The sequence below is a fragment of the Coloeus monedula genome (assembly GCF_965178545.1).
Source record: "Coloeus monedula genome assembly, chromosome: 28".
NCBI lineage: Eukaryota > Metazoa > Chordata > Aves > Passeriformes > Corvidae > Coloeus > Coloeus monedula.
The window spans coordinates 409,837-424,753 of record NC_138808.1 but is presented as its reverse complement, the minus strand read 5'-3'; the positions used below and the strand labels follow the sequence as shown (position 1 = coordinate 424,753).

General features: G+C 55.4%; 2 protein-coding genes across 2 annotated transcripts; both read left to right on the top strand.

The window, feature by feature from the left end:
• Nucleotides 1-13: 13 nt before the first annotated feature.
• LOC309582869 (disintegrin and metalloproteinase domain-containing protein 18-like) lies at nucleotides 14-7,430 on the top strand (the record flags this gene model as incomplete). Its single annotated transcript, XM_082298281.1, has 17 exons — nucleotides 14-145; nucleotides 442-503; nucleotides 650-728; nucleotides 866-942; nucleotides 1,107-1,299; nucleotides 1,495-1,560; nucleotides 1,827-1,898; nucleotides 3,364-3,500; nucleotides 4,119-4,296; nucleotides 4,612-4,701; nucleotides 5,009-5,207; nucleotides 5,638-5,746; nucleotides 6,033-6,216; nucleotides 6,531-6,611; nucleotides 6,696-6,813; nucleotides 6,893-7,052; nucleotides 7,259-7,430. 17 exons carry the CDS (start codon nucleotides 14-16, stop codon nucleotides 7,428-7,430), a joined length of 2,109 nt encoding a protein of 702 aa, XP_082154407.1.
• A 941-nt stretch (nucleotides 7,431-8,371) lies between these two features.
• LOC309582939 (indoleamine 2,3-dioxygenase 2-like) lies at nucleotides 8,372-14,543 on the top strand (the record flags this gene model as incomplete). The annotated part of the gene is given in 12 exon segments (XM_082298377.1): nucleotides 8,372-8,472; nucleotides 8,474-8,491; nucleotides 8,577-8,688; nucleotides 9,184-9,279; nucleotides 9,856-9,975; nucleotides 10,182-10,300; nucleotides 10,624-10,638; nucleotides 11,057-11,156; nucleotides 11,346-11,463; nucleotides 11,555-11,606; nucleotides 13,372-13,520; nucleotides 14,173-14,543. Coding segments are annotated over 12 exon segments (1,371 nt in total).
• Nucleotides 14,544-14,917: the final 374 nt, after the last annotated feature.

Sequence of the window (14,917 nt, the reverse complement as noted above, 5' to 3'; positions counted from 1 at the left end):
TTACCGGCCGGCCATGGGGCCACTTTGTGCAATGCCACCGCTGCTGCTCCTGCTGCTCCTGGAGCTGCTGCATGAGGCTGGACAGGGTCCCCCTGAGCCCCCCACCCGCCAGGACTGGGCTCAGCCATGGGGGTCTCTGTCCCCTGTGAGTGGGCAGGTTTGGTCCCAGGTCACAATCCCGCAGCAGCTGGGGATGAATGCAACAGGAGCAGCGGGGCTGAAGCAGGCACGGTGCTGGGGGGGCTCTGGGGTGGTTGGGAGAAGGGAGGTCTTCAGTTGCAGAGGAGGGCTGGGAGAGTACAGATGTGGTGGCAGCTGTAACAGTGTCACCACAGCACCCACTCTCTGCTCCCCCTTGGTGTTCGGAGCAGGCCTTGAATCGTGCTGTTTCCGGTCCCCTTTTCCTAATTCTCCCCTTCTCTGCTTTTCTGTATGCACAAGGATGCAGTGTCCTACATCCTGAGGATTGAGGGGAGGCCGTACACCATCCACCTGCAGCAGCAGTGAGTTGGCCCTGACATTGCCCTCACTGACAGTAGCTGTCTTGTTCCCCTTGTTCCCTGGTGGCTGCAGGACCTGCAAGAAGCTTGAGAAGTTCTGGGTAATGGATGCTGTTGTAAGTGCTTCACTTTGGACCTTTTTCTTCTAGTGCCTTTTTATCTGATGACTTCCAGACTTACACATCCAGCAAGCAGGGATCTTTGCACTCTGATTCTGCCCACACTGAGGTAACCTGGCCTTGCTTTGGGCTGTTTGTGCTCTGAGTGTCTCTGTCCAAGGCAGCCAGTCCAGCGGTCTGGGTGGTGGGTAAAGGGATCACCTTCCCAGCCACGGAAGGGACTCCCTGTCCCCCCTTGTGTCATAGGGCGGCTGCCACTACTGGGGGTACATTGATGGCTTCCCCAGCTCGGCAGTGACCCTCAACACCTGCTCAGGGCTCAGGTACTGTACCAGCACTGTCCCTGTGCTGCCCTCCCCATGGGCACTTGCCAGGACTTTGCCATGGGAGGCCAGGGATACCCTGGCAGCCTGGCCTGGAGGCAGCTGGTGCTGGGGCAGCTGTCCCAGTGCCCAGGGGTAAAGGGCTGGTGCTGGTGCCTTGGCAGGGGTTTGCTGCAGTTTGAGAATGTGAGCTACGGGATCGAGCCCCTGGGCTACTCCCCTGCGTTCCAGCACATGTTGTACCGAGTGAGTGAGGAGCACGTGGCAGAGGCCCTCCCGGCCCACAGCCCCCCTGAGGCAGGGCTCGGCGGGCTGGCAGCCAGGGAGATGTTGGACAAGGCCCATGGGGATGATGAGGTGAGCGGTGCCTGTTCTCACAGTGCTGCTGGTGTCCCTGTCCTGTGAGGAGGGGTCTGACCCTGCTGGAAGCTTTGGCCAGACACTTGGACACAAGCCTTGAAGGGACACTTCAAAGAGAAGCACAGCCAACAGCAGCAGTGAGGTGACCAGAGAATGTAGAATCTGTACTTTGGAGCCCATTTTCTCTTTCAGCCCCTCTCGGCTGCTGCACAATCTCCCAAATACCTCACAGTGTACGTGGTTTTGGACAAGGCTTTGGTAAGTCCATGCCAGCCACTTTTTCCTTGTGTTTGCCTGACTTCTGTGAGCATGGAAATGGTAACATTTCCCAGCTTTTGCACAGATTTGTTTTCCCTTTTGAAAAATTACGTGTACTGTGGATTTTGTAGAAAAGAAGGAACACGAATTTGTAGCTCATGTCTCCATGGCTCGGTGTTGGGAATCATTTCAGTGTTCCAACATTGTCATGCTTCGCCCTGGTAAGCACCTTGCCTGCTTTTGTGTCCTCTTGGGTTGTTTTTCAGTACAACTATATGGGATCAGACCCGAATGCTGCGACGCAGAAGATAATCCAGGCCTTCAATTTAATCAACAACGTGAGTTCTTAAGTCTGGGTTATACTGCAGTGAGATGGGGGATGACAGGGGTGTTGATGTTAGCAGTGGCCACCTCTTTCCTAGCTGCTTTTAGGTTTAGGAGGATATTATGCAAAATTTCCATGTTTCATGAGAAGGTTTTTCATCTGGATGTGTCAGTCTGCCACGAAAGAACATCTTTCCCTATGTGACGGCCATGTCTCCTGCAGAGGAACAGGCAGTTTGCCTTAGGGCAGCCAAACCCCAGCATTTTGAGGACTCCTGGGTTGCTTCCCTCTCTGTGCAGCAGATCCCTGATCTCACTGATCCAATTAACCTGCTTACTCTCAGGTGCTTGTAACCAACTTCCAATCCTGTTCTTTACTCCACTGGTGGTCTTATGGTTCACTTGTGTAATGAGAAGTTACTCCCCAAACCCCTAACACTTGTGAAGTTACTGGACTTTGGCTCAGGCCTCTTGCTGTATCTCTTTATTCTTCAGGTGTGTTCATTATTTTTGGCTACAGGTGTCATTGAGGCACTGACAACAGCAATTTGTTTTTCCCACGTGTTTACTGTGTGCAGAGCAGTGACTCTGCATGAAGGGAAGGTGTGAGAGCAGATGTTTCCTCTCTTATACTTTCAGATGTTTAATCCCCTTAACATCACCATTGTGCTGTCCTCCCTGGAGCTGTGGGCAGAGAGGAATAAAGTATCAACAGCAGGGGACACAGATGACCTTCTACAGCGATTTTTGCAGTGGAAACAGTTGTCTCTGGAGCCACAGGTGCACAACATTGCTTCCCTCTTAGGGTAAGATAAAGGTTCATTAGTGTTAAAGGTTACATGGGAGCAATCAATCAAACCAATGTAAGTTGAAATATAAAGGATTCCTTTGACAAACGCTTTTTTAAAAATCCGTATTTCCTAAATCCTTAATATTCTTGAAGTATTTCTTCCAGGACTTTCCTCCTAGCGATGCAGCAGCTGCAATGGTGCCATCCATCCCTTCCCACCCACCCAGGCTGAGGAGATGGGGACGGTGGCAGCCCCCAGACCCTGCCCAGCACCAGGCACCAGCCTCCCACCACACAGATCCCACCCCAGCTCCCCATGGGGACAGCAGAACAGTCGGGGGCACCAAGGGGACTTGGGCTGTACAGACTCGAGATCCCTCACTTACCCACAGCGAGAGGTGTCCCTGGGACCACCGGTGACCATGCCTCTGTTCCAGGTACAGGGACCAAGGAGCGTTCACGGGCGCAGCGGCTCCAGGAGCGGCATGTCAGAGAGATGCTGCTGCCGCAGTGGCCCTGGTATGGTCCCACCTTTCCTCTGCCTGTCTCTCACCAGCCCACATGGCTGTGAACTCAGCCATGGGCACCAGGAACAGGGGTGATGGAAGCATGTGGAGTATCTGCGTCTGGAGCAGGGATCTCTGCAAGGAACACTCTGCTGTGGCAACTCATCTCTCTCCTTCCTCTAGTACCACGGGAACGTGACGCTGGAGTCCTTCTCGGTGCTCCTGGCACAGGTGCTGGGCCACAGCCTGGGCATGAGCTCCGACGGCTCCCGAGGCTGCGGCTGCCCCGGGCGCGTCTGCGTCATGAGCCCTGAGGCGCTGTGAGTTTGCTGCTCCTGCCCGTGGGGCTGCAGGAGCTGGGGCAAATGAGGTGGGGGACAGGGATGGTTGCATGGCATCCCCTTGTCAGAGGCGTCTTCTGCAAGTGTCATTCCATTGCAAAAAGCACAACAAATTAGAATCACAGACTCATGGAATCACTTAGGTTGGAAAAGGCCTCCAAGACCATCGAGTCCAACCTCTGACCAATCACCACCTTGTCAACTAGACCAGAGCACTGAGTGCCATGTCAGTCATTTCTTGAACACCTCCAGGGATCGGGACTCCACCACCTCCCTGGGCAGCAATTCCAATGCCTGACCACTATTTCAGTGAAGAAATACCTGCTTTTATTCCTTTAAGAAGAAAAAAAAGAATTTATTAAGTAGCAATTTAGTGCTTAATTTGGCAAAAGAGATCTTTGCTCTCTAAATTAAGGTACTTCAGAATGTTTTTCAGTCTCTGTTAATGATGAGCCATAGGTCAGGTGAATTAATAGACCCCTGGGGCCATCGTACCCTGTGCCAGTGTCTGGGCGAGCCCTTGACTTGCGCAGAGCTTTGGAGAGAGTGAGGGGCAGTGAATGCGTAACATATGCGCTGATAATTGCTTTATTTTAGCCGTTTCAGTGGAGCAAAAGCCTTTAGTAACTGCAGCATCAGGGACTTTGAGACCTTCCTGAAGCAGGGCAGAGGCGCGTGCCTTTTCGACAGACCCCGCCTGTCCCGCCGGAGCGGGGCCGTGTGCGGCAACGGCGTGGTGGAGCCGGGCGAGCAGTGCGACTGTGGCACAGCCCAGGTGGGGCCGTGGGAGTCATGGCTGAACCCCTGCATCTGTGCTGTGAGCACGTGTGGAGTAACAAACCCTTGAGACCGGGAGCCCCACTGCAGTGGGGAGCAGCCCAGGAAGGGTTATGTTGGGTTTGAGATTGTTTCTGTGTGGCTGCTTTGCCCATTTGGTTTGCTGGATATTGCCCAAGTAATATGGGGAGAAGGAGGAGGAGGAGGAGGAGGAGGAGGAGGAGGAGGAGGAGGAGGAGGAGGAGGAGGAGGAGGAGGAGAACCTCGGGGGTACAAAAAAGTAAAATAACATGTGTTTGCCATGTGTCCCCAGCAATGCCTGAAGGACAAGTGCTGCACTAGAACATGTACATTTAAGCCGAAAGCAAAATGTTCCTCTGGATTGTGTTGTAAAAGTTGTCAGGTAAGGCACATTTTTATAATTATCACAAAATCATTCTTTCTTTTTGGAGAAATAATATATTCCCATGCTGAGGGATAGAGCCAAAACTTCCTGCTGCGCAATGGGAAAGGTTCCTGGAGTTGGGCTTCCCAGCTCAGCTCTTGGAAACTCCTGTGGGGGAATATTACTGGGAGACTGTCCTGGGCAGTGTCACACAGGTGTGGTCACCTGAGTGCCTCAAAGGGGACCCCGAAGGCATCATCAGGAGGGGTTGTGTGGGCTCAGGCTGGCAGGCGTGGGAGGCTGCAGAGCTCTTCCTCCGCTCCAGTTCAAGAGGAGGAACTCGCTGTGCCGCCCGGCCGCCGATTTCCAGTGTGACCTGCCCGAGTTCTGCAGCGGCTCCTCTGCCTCCTGCCCCCCCGACCTGTACGTGCAGGATGGGCACGACTGCGGGCGTGGCACTGGCTACTGCTACCAGGGACGCTGCCAGTCCTTAGACCTGCAGTGCAAGCGGCTCTACGGGAGAGGTAACAGGCTGTGCTGGTGGCACTGGCACTGCCCAGGGACAGGGGTGGCCGCAGCATCATGATGCTCAGTTTGTACCTGTACTCTTCAATGCACCAATCTCGGGTGAGAGTGGGGCATCTGGAGGGAAGGCACAGCTTTAGGAAAGCATTTCAAGCTCTGTTTTGGCTCTGGTTAACAGAGTCCCCCAGTGTTTCACAGATAACAATGGAAAGAACAGAAAGCAAATTATTTTCTGTGGGCAAACTCAATCAGAGAACTTCCCCATTTGCTACTCCCCTGGTGATTTCTGAGGTCCAGGACTGTTGGGGGTTTGGGCGGGGATAGGTATGCTTTCTCTAATTAAATCACAGAAAATGAAGTTATTAGATACCGTAATATGTTCCTTTGTGTTCCTTTTAACTGTAACAAATATTATTGCTAAACTTGTAGATTCAAAGAATGCTCCTGTGGTCTGTTATGAGGAGATTAACAGCCAGCGGGACAGGTTTGGGCACTGCGGGTTCAAGAACAGACAAGGGTACCGGCCCTGTGCTTGGAGGTACGCTGGGCAGGGGGCACTGGCTCTGCTAAAATGCATGTTTAATTGCTATTGGACAGTCAAGAGAAGTGTCAAGACTCCAGTTTATGGTGAGATTTGTGAAGCAATAAATAGCTCTGTGTGTGTTCTCCTCATTATGGTGTCTCTCCTTATGTCACAGACCCTTCCTTGGACTTCCCAGTCCTGCTGATGTTTTCTCTCCAGACTGTGCTGTTTAATGTTACAGTGCTCATCAGGCAGTATCTGTGTGTGTTTGATACACATCCTGTGCAAATTGGCTTTCCAGGGACCTCAGGTGTGGGAAGTTAATCTGCACGTACCCATCCCAGCAGCCCTTCCCATCGGCTGCTGCCGCTGTGATTTACGCCCGAGTGCGGCATCATTTGTGTGTGTCTCTGAACTACCTGAATGTATCAGCACCGCTGGATCAGCTTCTGGTTCCTCCAGGGACAAAGTGCGGCTCTGGAAGGGTAAGGAAATATTTTGTAATCATCTGAAATGACAAATATAAACTGTAGATATTGACACGATTGTAGAAACACTTGTTCCTTGCAGCAGTGTGCTTGATATTTAAAAACAATGTAAAAACATGCAAACGTTGCATTAAAGGTTTGGTGGGGTGTGAGCACCAAACATGACCTGACCCCAGGGCAGAACTGTGGCTTCTTTGTCTTTTTGGTTTTTTTTTTTTTTTAAATAGTGTGTTTTCCTTCCCCTTTGGGCCATAGCCTGAGGTGCTGAGCACTGTATAGGTGAGGCAGTGCTGGGCATGGTTTTTTCCCAGGTGTGTATAAACAACACATGTCACCCACACTCGGTGCTGGGGTATAGCTGTGACAGCGAAGCAAAGTGCCACGGCCATGGCGTGAGTCCCACGGGGTGCTGGGGCTGGGGGGGCAGACTGTATGTGTTCCCTGCACACCCGTACCCCATCCCCTGGGCCTTCCAGGTGTGCAACAATAAGGGCAATTGCCACTGCCACCCGGGCTGGCAGCCTCCTGACTGCCGGAGGAAGGGGTCCCGCCTGGGGGGGAGCACGGACAGCGGCCTCCAGCTGACTGAGGGAGGTGAGTGTGGGCAGCTGGGACGGGACGGTGTGGGCAGGGCTGGCAGTGCCCTGTGCCCAGCTGGGCTGTCTCCTGCCAGGCCTGCCCCTGCAGCGAGCCCTGGAGTATGGGGAGATGGCCTGGCTGGTGCTGGGCTCCAGCCTCGTTCTGCTCATCCTCACCGCGGCCCTCGGCCTCGGCCTGTGGCGGCAGCAGGTGCTGGGCCAGTGCCGCGGGCAGCAGCCACCGGGCACGGAGGGGTGAGTGGGGCCCCGCCTGCTGCGGGATCCTTGGGGGGATGGAGGCTGTGGGAGGGCACCGCAGTACCCCCCAAGAGGGCTGAGGGGATCCCTGGAGAGGGGAGGGAAGGGGATGAGGTGATTCCCTTGGGGTGTATAGGGTGATTCCCAGGGGGACATGAGGACATTCCCCAGGGCTGAGGTGACCATTGTAGGTCCCCCCACAGCACCAGCCGGGACAGGGAGCTGGAGCCAAACCTGGAGCTAAATCTGGAGCCAGACCCAGAGCTGGCCTCAGAGCTGCAGACAGACCTAAAGCTAGAGCCAGACCTGGAGCTGAAGACAGACACGGACCCAACACCGGAGCCAGCGCTGGGCAGCACCATGGGCACTAATTAAAGGTGTTGGGCAAAGCTGGTGTCATGGCCGGTGCCCCGTGGTTTTATGCTTACACCGTTTGTGTTTTTTGCAGAGTTAACCTTGGTCTCGGGGCTGAGGGGCCACAGCTGCTGAGATCATCCCCTTTTCTCTGTGAGCACATGGTGATGGTTGGGATTTGCCCATCTGTGAGGGCTGTGAAGCTGCCTGATGCTGGGGACTGTCCAGCAGGGACAGATTAGGTGCTGTGGCTGCCTCTGAAGTGGACCTCTCCTGCATGACTTTGGATGTGTGGGGCTCATGGCCCCCCTCCTCAGCAGAGCTGGGGACCATGGTAGGCCACTGGCTGATGTGGTGGACACAGTGCTGACTGTGAGGGTGTCACCTCTGTTTTGTGTGTGAACAGTCTGTTTCCTTCAGTGCCCTTAGACCTGCATCCCCCAGAGATGTCAATCCTGCTGTTTGTACCCCTGGCCTTTCCCTTCCCTTGCACTCACAAGTACCTCCAGCCCCAGCCCCTGTCTGCACAGGCAGCACTCACAGGGCAGATTTCCCCCCAGAAAGCTGCTGTTCGGGAAGGCCCTGCTCAGAGCATCCTGCTGAACCCCCCTCAGGTGGTGGGACCCCACCGGCAGCCCCAGTGACCCCCAGCACCATGGGGAAAACAGCAGCATCCGCTGTGTTTCATGCATCTCTGGCCAGGTGGCAGCATGAGCTTCCCAGCATCAACCAGCCCAGCCTGGGGGTTGGCTCCTGCCTGTCACCATTAGGTCAGCAGCCCACTGCACACAGGTTTGGCATTGCTGGGATCGTGGGGATCCCCAGCTGCAGAAGCAGTGTCCCCGAGCTGCTGCCTCAGGCCACCTCCCATCCCATGGGAGCCTCAGGGTGGTCCTGGGGGCAGCCAGCTCACAGCCCCTGCTTCCCCTTAGACAGGTCCCCCAAGGCTTTCCCATGGCCAGATGCCCATGGGGACAGAGTTTAATGTTTGCTCCACGACAAGGCCTTATCAGCAACCTTTACCCGTGTTTGCTCAGGCCCTCTGGCCATTGGGCAGCCAGGTCCGAGCCCCCCAGGACAAGGTGCGCTCCTGCGCCGCGCTCGCAGTGCTGGCTCAGCGCATACTGGCAGCGGGTGGCCAGGCCAGAGCACATCCTGACACCACAGCCAGTGTCCAGCAATGGAGGCCAGCGATGACACGGAGGAGCCCCCACTGCTTCTGGCACTGACCAGGTTTCAGGTCTCTGAGGAGTTTGGTTTCCTGCTTCCCGATCCTCTGGTAGGAGCTGGCTGTGCCTTCCCATCTGCATGCCACAGGAGGCAGACAGGAAAATAGAGGGGCTGGTGAGCAGTTTTCTGGGGGAGCTTTGCTGTAGCATTTTGCTATAACACTTTGCAATGAGCAGTGAGGAAGACAGGTGCTATTTTGGCACCCAAGACAGTTTCATAGGACAAACTCCTGCCCTTTAAAAGGATGCAAGCAGCACAGAGGAGAGGTGAAGGAGCTCTGCCATTTACACGCTGGCCTTGGCTCTACAGGATTTTGGGGAGCACCAGAAGAGGAGGTCTGGGCTATTTATTACTGGCCTGGCTCCACAGTGGGAGTGTGTGGGGGCAGATAGATCGTGTTCACCATCCATTAATTTGTGACCACCCAGGCTCATCTTAATGGAGAGGGAACCAGACACGAGCCGTCAGCAGTGGTGTGTGAGGCTGGGTGGGTGCTGGGAGCCTGGGCACATTCACAGCCCTCCCTCTGCCTCTCTCCACCAAGACAGAGCTGCCGGCACCCTACGGCCCCTGGATGGACATCGCTCGTGAACTGCCCCAGCTGATCATGAGCCATCAGCTCCGCTCACACGTTCACCAGGTATGGTGTTCTCCTTCCTGCCTCTGGAGCTCTCTCAAACCTTGGTCTGACACAGCAGTGTCTGTAAAACATGTGGAAAAGCAGCCTGGCAGCACAGATGCGTGCTGAGCCGTGGCTGACACCAGGCGACAGCAAAGTCTTAACATCGGCACAGAAATAACTCTTGCATCAGATCCAAGCGCTCAGCAGCCAGCAAGGGCTGGAGCAGGGTCCCTCTAGGTGTCACAAGAACCACGTCTCATCCCAGCCATGCTCCCTGCCAAAGGAGCACAGATGCTCTATGAGCTTATGGCCAGGCTCGACCCTCCGGGCACACAGGGATCAGCTGCTCCCATGGGCATCCCAGCACCAGGGAGAGGGATTCCTTTTTGAGGAAAATCCCACAGATTACTGTCCCTGCTCACAAACCAGTAACAGTTCAGCAGGAGCAAATCCTGCAGAGTGGGTGGGAAGGGAGGCTTAAAGGCAGGGGAGAAGCACTAGGAGGGTTCTCCCTGGCTGGCAGGGCAGCCCCTCCACCACAGGGGCTTTGGCATTGCTGGCTCTGCTCCTTGCTCCCAAGGGTTTCCCTGGCAGATGCCGCAGCTGAGCACCCAGCACCTCCGAGGACGTGAGGAGCTGCACTTGGCACACCTGGTGCTCAGCTGCATCACCATGGGCTACGTCTGGCAGGAGGGCGAGGAGGGCACCGTGCAGGTAAAGGCAAGGTAGAGGAGGTTCACCTGCTCCTTGGGGTCTGGGAGCTGATGCTGCTCCCTTAGAACTTATCCCATGGGAGCAAAGCCCCTTCCCTGCGGCTGTGGCAGGAGCGTGCCTCCTCCTGCCTGGCTGCTGCCTGCAGACAGGCGCCTTTCAGCAGCCCGACAACATCCCCATCTTCCCCTGTGCTTTGTGCCACTCAGGTCCTGCCCCGAAATCTCGCCGTCCCCTACTGGGAGGTCTCACAGGCCCTGGGCCTCCCGCCCATCCTCAGCCACGCAGACTTTGTGTTGGCCAACTGGAGGAGGAAGGACCCCAACGGGTAAACAGGCAAATGGCAGTGGGTGAAGCGCGGTTCTTCCTGCGATTGGGCAGCAGTGATGAGCAGGGGTTGGGGACAGACTGTTCCCAAACTGCTCCTGTTCTGCCAAACCCCTTTGAATCCCACCTTTGCTGGGGTCGGCCTCATGGGTGTGGACACAGGAACTCTGTGGGAATATGGGTATCTCTGGGAGCAGGCCCTGGGGACAGCTCCTCTGCTCCCTGCAGAGCACAGCCCGTCACTAGAACCATTTATAATCTCTCTCTCCCTCTCTCTCCCCCCTTTTCTTGTGCATTTGTTGGCCATGACTGAAATGCCTTCAGGCCTCTGGAAATCGAGTAAGTAGTTAATCCTCGTTTATTTTCTAATGGTGTTGGTTTTGTTTGTATTGACTCAGCTCTCCAGCACTGCTTGGGCTGAACCTGTTTTGATGTGTGCACACAAGAACAGTGTTTGTCACCAAAGTGCCACTGCCACGACAGCAAAGGGACCGTGGCAGAGCCACTGGCTGCTCTGGCTGCACAGATCCAGTGGCCACGGGCCATGGGGAGGGCATAGTGAGGATGGTAGGTCCCCCTAAACCAGAGCAGTCCTGCTGCCCTTTCACTGTCTGTCAGCCCTCTCTACATAGGGTGCAGATAATGAGGCTCTGGAGTCTGGGACAGTTTTGTTCCCAGGGCTCAGTGGGTCCCACAGTGTGTAGGGAAATCCTGAGCCACCACCCCCCTAATCCCTCTCGTCGGCCCGTTTGTGCAGGAACCTGGACACCATCATCACACTGCCTGGGGGAGAGAGCCTGCGGGGCTTCATCCTTGTCACCCTGCTTGTTGAGAAGGCAGCTGTGCCTGGCATTAAGGTGGGTACTGCTCTGTCCCAGGGCTCTTTGCTTACCTGTAAAGTGCCTGAGGTGCACCCACAAGGTGTTCCTGCCCCCGAACCTGGGCTGGGGAAGGGGCAGAGCTGGCATGGCTGGCAGAAAATGTCCAGAGCCACTGGACTTCCTACCCCTTTGTCACTTGGTGCTCTCCCTCCCCTCTTCTCACAGGCAATCATCGGCGCCCTTCGTGCCATCCTGCAGTGTGATGAGGAGACCCTGCACAGAGCCCTGCAGGAGCTGGCAGGGGCCATCGAGGCCATGAGTGAGGCGCTGAGGCGGATGCACGGTGAGAACAGCTGGTGCCTGCGCGTGCTGCGGCTCATCACACATGCTGGTGTAACCGCCCACCACCTCTGATCTGATTGACTTCCTCCTAGACTATGTGGATCCAGAAGTATTCTACACTGTGATCCGGATCTTCCTCTCTGGGTAAGTGCTGCCTGTTTCCCTCCAGAGCCACTGTGCTGACAGCTCCCAGGGCTGGGGGGAGTTGAGAATGTGCAAGGAGGGGCAGATGGGATATGGGGTCCCCCCAGGGCAGGGAAGGGACCAGCACTGTGTCTGGCAGTGATGCTCCCAAGAGCATCATGATCCTGTCCCTCAGGAACTCCTAGGCACTGAATCAGTTGGGATGGACTGTGGCCAAGGGCTGGGGTCTGCCTCCCTCCAGCTTCTCTCCATCCCACGCTTCAGCTCAGCCCTGACGGCCCCAACAGCCAGAATTGTGCACAAATGAATCATTCTTGCTCTTGGCCGAACAGTTTTGACAAGAGAAGAGGAATTTCTCTTTACTTCCACACAGCGTACACAAAGCTGCAAAGCTGAGCAGGAGCTCTTCCCACTGCGTGTTAAGGAAACATCCATAATAAGCCTCTTGCTGCTGCTCTGTTACTATCCTGTCAGTTGAAAAAAACAAAATCGTCCCCCCCCCCCCCCCCCCCAAAATACTGAAAATGCCATTTGGACAAGGCAGAACCACGGCCCCAAGAGCCCAGCATGGTGTGTTTGCCATCCCTCAGCATCCCTGTGGGGCTGCAGTGTCTGCAGACGCTCAGTCCCAGGCCTCTCAGGGGGATTCTATTTTTATTTCTCTCCATCATATCTCAGCATTCCCGAGTAAAAGGCTCCATGCATCATGATTAGGTTTCTCTCCTTTTTTATCCAAGCTGACCTTGTCTGGATGGTCATCAGCCTGGGAAAACATGCCTTTTAAATTCCCTTCTGCTTATAAGAACTTCCCACTAGTAGTGGTTACTATAAATACAATCCTGGGAGAACTAAAAATATTCTGGTATTTGATAATGAATCTATTTTCTCTGCAGTTTGTGTAAAATCTGTTCCTGTAGCCCAACAGACACTGCTGCCAGCACCGAAAGCCTCACAGAATGGTGCATTCTGCTAAAGGTCAACAGATATTTTTGTGCCAGGCACTTTATCTCCCTGAAGTCGTAACTTCTGTCTCCATTTGGGTGCGAGTGCTTCTCCGTTTCCACACAAGGGGGGCTGACAGGGTCTGAGTTCAGGGTGTGTGTGGGAGGCACCAGCAGTGCTGACTCCTGACCTGCCCAGGACCAGCAGCTTCAGAGGGAGGAAACCCCATCCCTGCCTTGTTATCTGCAGAGATAAATAGAGGCAGGCGGGCCTGGCCTCTATTTATCTTTTAAATGCCTTCAAAGACATCACCTTGAGTAACAAGAAAAAAGGAAAATCCAAACCTCAGGGGCTCAGAGGAGTGTTTGGGTGACTACCTGCTTCTTCAAATGGCCGCTGGTGTTCAAGGAATTGATGTAAAGCGCCACTATTGCCCAGACAAGTGCCCCCTCCCCTCTCGCACACCTCTGCTTGCAGAAACCTTACTGAACTGGAGCAGGAGGCACAGCCAGGCAGGGCAATGTGTCCCAGCACCATGCCACAGGGTGCTCACCAGGGCATGGAGATCCCAGAGAACACTCTTCTGGCAAAGGAAAATTAAGGATTTCTCCTTACTCCCATGGCCTCATCCTGTGCCTTGGCACAGTCTTTGATTTCCAAGTCTATCTCCTGTTTGAGGAGGGCTGACATCGCTGAGTTGGAGGAGGAGACCATGGGCTGGACCAGGAAAGTTTTGCTCAGTCTTGCCAGCCCAGGGTCCCTTCTGACAGGCCCTTGTCCCCAGCCCCATGGCCGCTGCCTGACTGCCGTGTCTCCCGCTCAGCTGGAAGGACAACCCTGCCATGCCGCACGGGCTCATCTATGAGGGGGTGTCCCAGGAGCCCATGGCGTACTCGGGAGGCAGCGCGGCGCAGAGCACGGTCCTGCACGCCTTCGATGAGCTCCTGGGCATCTGCCACCGTGAGGACAGTGGTGAGCCACGAGCTTTTCCTTTTCCAAAGCAAATAAGGGGCAGGAGCAGAGATGAGCCAGAGCAATTCACACGACTGTGCCAGCTCTGTCAGGCAGGAGGACATGAGCCCATCTCATCCTTGCGGAGTCTGGCTGGGACCAGGCTCTGCCCAGTTCCAGGGAGAAAGGTTATAAATGTGCCTCTGGCAGGTGCTTCCTCAACATGGTAAATTCACAAAAGAACCCACTTGGCTTCTTGCATGTCAGCTTTTTGCTGAGGTTCTCTATGGGCCCAGAGATGAGGGAGCAGAGCGTGCAGGCATCCTGCCAGTGATTTACCTCATCCATTCATAGAGCTCCACATTAGTCCAGCCCACAACACAAATATTTACCAGAAATTAGCAAAACCACTTTACCAGCAAAAAAACCCCAAACCAAAGGGCTAGGAGGAGGGCTAAACCCTGCCCTTTAGGACTAGCACCAGCCCTAATGGAGCACTGACCTAATATGGGTTTTCTTTCTCACTCAGTTGGAGGCAGAGCAGAGGAGGCTGTGCAGGCTGTCAGTGGTCCCTGCAAACTGTGCCAGCTCCAGGCTAGCTTCTCTCTTAGAGGGTCAGGGCCTTTAATCCATTTACCCACAACTTATTCCTTCCTCTGCTGGTGTCTTGCAGCTGCCTTCCTGCACAGGATGAGGGACTACATGCCCCCACCCCACAGAGCCTTTGTGGAGGAGATCCAGCGGGCCGTGTCCCTGAAGCAGCACGTGCTCTCCTCGAGGGACGCGCGGCTCCGCGCCGCGTTCAATCGCTGCGTGTCTGCACTGACAGACTTCAGGTCCTACCACATCACCATCGTCACCAAGTACATCACCATCGCGGCGGCCAAAGCCAAGGCCGGCCGGGCAGAGCCGAATTCCAGGGCTGGCCCCTCTGGGGGAAAGCCCCCTTCTGCCCTGGAGGCCAAAGGAACCGGTGGGTCCCACATCTTCAGCTTCCTGAAGAGCATCAGGAACACCACCAGGGAGGGGATGATAAGTGCCTGACCTACCCTGAGGGTTGCCCAAAGTGGGTGCAGGAGGCCAAGGGGCTTCGGTGTCTGTCTGCCATTCACAAGCCAAGATCCAAAACCTCCCCTCAGCAGCAGCCTTCCCACCTGTGAGCGTCTGGGACGGGAGGAGCACGTTCGGTGCTGTCGAGAGAGAACAGTGCTGCTGCTGCTGCCTCCCCCCAGAAGGCACAGAGCGAGCTCAGCGTCCTCCCCGGCACAGGGACGGGCACACGGTCCTCCCCTGGCACAGGGATGGCCACACGGTCCTCCCCTGGCACAGGGACGGGCATACGGTCCTCCCCTGGCACCGACGTCAGCACATCACCCCCGGCCCCAGGGACGAGCCGTGTCCCTCCAAGCCCCCCTTCT